This window comes from Rana temporaria, chromosome 9 (assembly GCF_905171775.1).
Source record: "Rana temporaria chromosome 9, aRanTem1.1, whole genome shotgun sequence".
NCBI lineage: Eukaryota > Metazoa > Chordata > Amphibia > Anura > Ranidae > Rana > Rana temporaria.
This window is the reverse complement of record NC_053497.1, coordinates 170,866,858-170,870,124: the sequence shown is the minus strand read 5'-3', so window position 1 is coordinate 170,870,124 and position 3,267 is coordinate 170,866,858. Positions and strand designations below refer to the sequence as shown.

The 3,267-nt window shown below is 45.0% G+C and overlaps 1 protein-coding gene across 1 annotated transcript; it reads right to left on the bottom strand.

Moving 5' to 3' along the window:
* Window positions 1-1,093: 1,093 nt before the first annotated feature.
* LOC120914500 (carbohydrate sulfotransferase 6-like) lies at window positions 1,094-2,975 on the bottom strand. Its single transcript, XM_040325176.1, has one exon. The coding sequence runs from the start codon at window positions 2,889-2,891 to the stop codon at window positions 1,758-1,760; it is 1,134 nt and encodes a 377-aa protein (XP_040181110.1). The 5' UTR covers window positions 2,892-2,975; the 3' UTR covers window positions 1,094-1,757.
* Between the last annotated feature and the right edge of the window lie 292 nt (window positions 2,976-3,267).

The following is a 3,267-nucleotide window of genomic DNA, read 5'->3' as shown; positions in this document are numbered from 1 at the left end:
AAGCGCAAAATCTGGTGCAGCTCTATTTCAGCTGAAGTTTTAGTAAATCAACCTCTTTGTTTTCATGGAAACAATGCAAAGTTTTCTCAGAATGGTGCCTGTAGCAGCAGACCAGCTGCTCAATACAGACCCAGAAGCTAGCAGAGACTTGGAAGTAGTACAGAGATTTCTAGCTTTCATGTGGATCCCATGGGTATCACACATATATACAGGAGAAGAGCCGTAATTATGGTAAATCACAGTATTGCTTAAAGATTTATTGTAAAACGGTTCAAACAGCACAGAAAGTCAACGCATTTTAGCCTAAAACATGATTAAGGCCCCTTTCACACTTGTGTGACTTCAAAGTCGTGCGATTTGCTGCGATTTCGCGGCTGCCATTTTGAAAAGACAGTCATACGACTGTGGATCCAACTTTACCCCACGACTTGAAGTATGACTTTAATTAGCAGGGACACGATTTTGATCCCCCAATAATTAGAGGGAACTCCACGCCAACGTCATGGGTTCCCCCTTCATAAGCATACCAAGCCCTTCGGTCTGGTATGGATTTTAAGGGGAAACCCATGCCGAAAAAACGGCGTGGGGTCCCCCCAAAATCCATACCAGACCCTTATCCGAGCACCAGCCTGGCCGGTCAGGAAAGGGGGTGAAGACGATCTCCGCACCGCGCACACGGCATTACAGTGGGAGAGAGTGGAGTGTGAACATCGGAAGAAGAGAAGAGGGAAGAAGACGACTGAGAAGACCGGGCCAACGCTAGGAAAAGAGCTGGCAGAAGATAGCGGAGGAGCCCGGCAGAAGGCTCTGGAGAGCGGGAGAAGAACCAGAGAGCATAGAGAAGACGCCGGAGAGTGGGAGAATAGGCCAGAGAAGTCGGAAGAGACCCCCGATGTCGGAAGAAGACCCCCGGAGCTGCCTTATACATTACTTTAAAAACTTGTCTAGTGTTTTTTTTATATTGACACTTTTTTCCCCCAGGTGAATGAATATGGGTACGATGTACCCCATACTCATCCACATAGGGTGGGGGGGCCAGGATCTGGGGCCCCCCTTATTAAAGGGGGCTCACAGATTCCGATAAGCCCCCTGCTTGCAGACCCCGACAACCAACAGCCAGAGTTGTCGGGAAGGGGCCCTTGTCCTCTACAACATGGGGCAAGGGGCTTTGGGGTGGAGGGGGCACAGGGCCCCCTGCCCCAAAGCACCCACCCCCCCATGTTGAGGGCATGCGGCCTGGCACGGATCAGGAGGGGGGGCGCTTGCTCGACCCCACCCCATTTTCTGACTGGCCAGGCTGGTGCTTGGATAAGGGTCTGGTATAGATTTTGGGGAGACCCAACGCCGTCTTTTTTGGTGTGGGTTTCCCCTTAAAATCTGTACCAGACCAAAGGGTCCGGTATGCTCATGAAGGGGGAACCCATGCCGTTTTAAATGGCGTGGAGTTCCCCTTTATGCACAAGTCGCATGTCAAAGACGGATCTGTTAATATGGAATCCGACTTCAGAAAAAAAGTAGTACAGGAACTACTTTGAAGTGGGCACGACTTAAAGTCGTGCCAATATGAATGGTAGTCATTCAAAATCATGGAGAATGACTTGTCGTGCGATTTTGCAGTACAAAATCGTGCAAAACAATTGATCATGCTGCATTCACATTAAAAATTCACTAGTGAGAACCACTCCTAGTGGCATCAAGAGGTTGTGTAGGAATATGTTGTTACTGAGTTCACTTGTGCAGGATTATTTAGCTTTTTCCTATGACCATTCCTTATTTACGAAGTCCAGAGTCAAATTTTGCTGTTCTCTTTTGGATCTTGCCGGCCTGTAACCAAATAGATCCATTGCCTTTTTGCAGTTGTCTTGAATCTGTTTTACGAAATTGAAGTCCAGAGCTGTTCTCCATTTGTGGACCACCTTTGAGGAGTCTCGTGAGAAAGTCATAATCCCATTTTTATCTGCCATCTCCACATGGGTGATATTGTAAACCCACTGTTCCAGGTCTTTAGTGAGAGACAGGCCAGCAAAACTGTATATTTTTTTTATGTTTTTAAGGGGCTCATTAGAAAGGTCCTCATGTCGAATTGCCATGTATCGTCCTTGCAACACCTCAGCTGCTTTAGCCACATTGTTGATGTCAACCTGAGATTTACAAATCTTCTCCATTACCCTGCTTATTGTAATATTTTTTTCCCCCTCATTCTTAAGTACTATACGGTCCTCAATATTGAGATCAAAGGATTTTCTTGACAAAGCAACAGCTCTAGGGTCCCTTACAAGGTGCAAAATACGAATATTAAGAGCAGGGTCTCGGAAAAGGGAAAGAACAACAGAAAGGTCTAAAATCCGGACTGTTTTCAGCACAACATGGCTGTATGTCTTGCATGTTTCTTCCATTTTATCCAGAAAAGAATTTTTGCACCGATGGTAGCACTTGAGGCGATCGTAACCTTCAGAAGGAATAAAGGCGGAACAAAATGGTGGAGTGCAGAGCGCTCGACTTTCTGAAAAGAAGCCCAATTCAGAAATATGTTTTCCACCTTTAGGAAGATACTGATGAAGAGGGGACACATCACAGGTGAAAAGCGATCGTAGAAGATCTCTTAAGGGAAATTGTAGCAGCTCGGAACTTTCATTCTTAAACTTCATCCAGATGGGGTGTCCAGGCTCAAAGAGGTAAAAGACGTCATTGTGATGGTTGAAGATCTGTCCAAGGAATGAAGAACCCGATCTCCAGGATGACACAATTAGGAGATGGACCGGTTTATTTTTGGGAGCAGAAAGTGGTAAGTATGTAAAGAAGGGAGTTTTGCTAAAAAGAAATTGGGATAGAGAAAAGAAAAATAGAGATACAGAGAGTAAGAATACATTTTTAAGACGTGGTGACATCATCAGAAATCGATTAAGAACAAGAATGGCCTAGAATGACCAGGAAGTCCAAAAACCAGTGAGAGATGATACATAGGACCTGTAAAAGAGAGTAGAAAATGATTAAGGTTAGTAAATGGTAATCAAAGAAGAACTGTAATCAATTAAAGTGTTTGTCTAGCTCAAATTTTTTTTTCAGTTTTGGTTTGAGTGAGTAAGGATTAGACCCTGTGTTGGGTTTTTATTGCTATCAGGGGCTGCGTTGGAGAGATGTTCCTTCACTTATAACCGGTGTGCCTTCACTTCACCAAACAGAAAGTGGGAAAGAATCTGCAGAGGGGCAAGATGGCAATAAAAAGGTGACAGGGTTTCTGGCCTTTTCCCATGCTACTGAAGACGA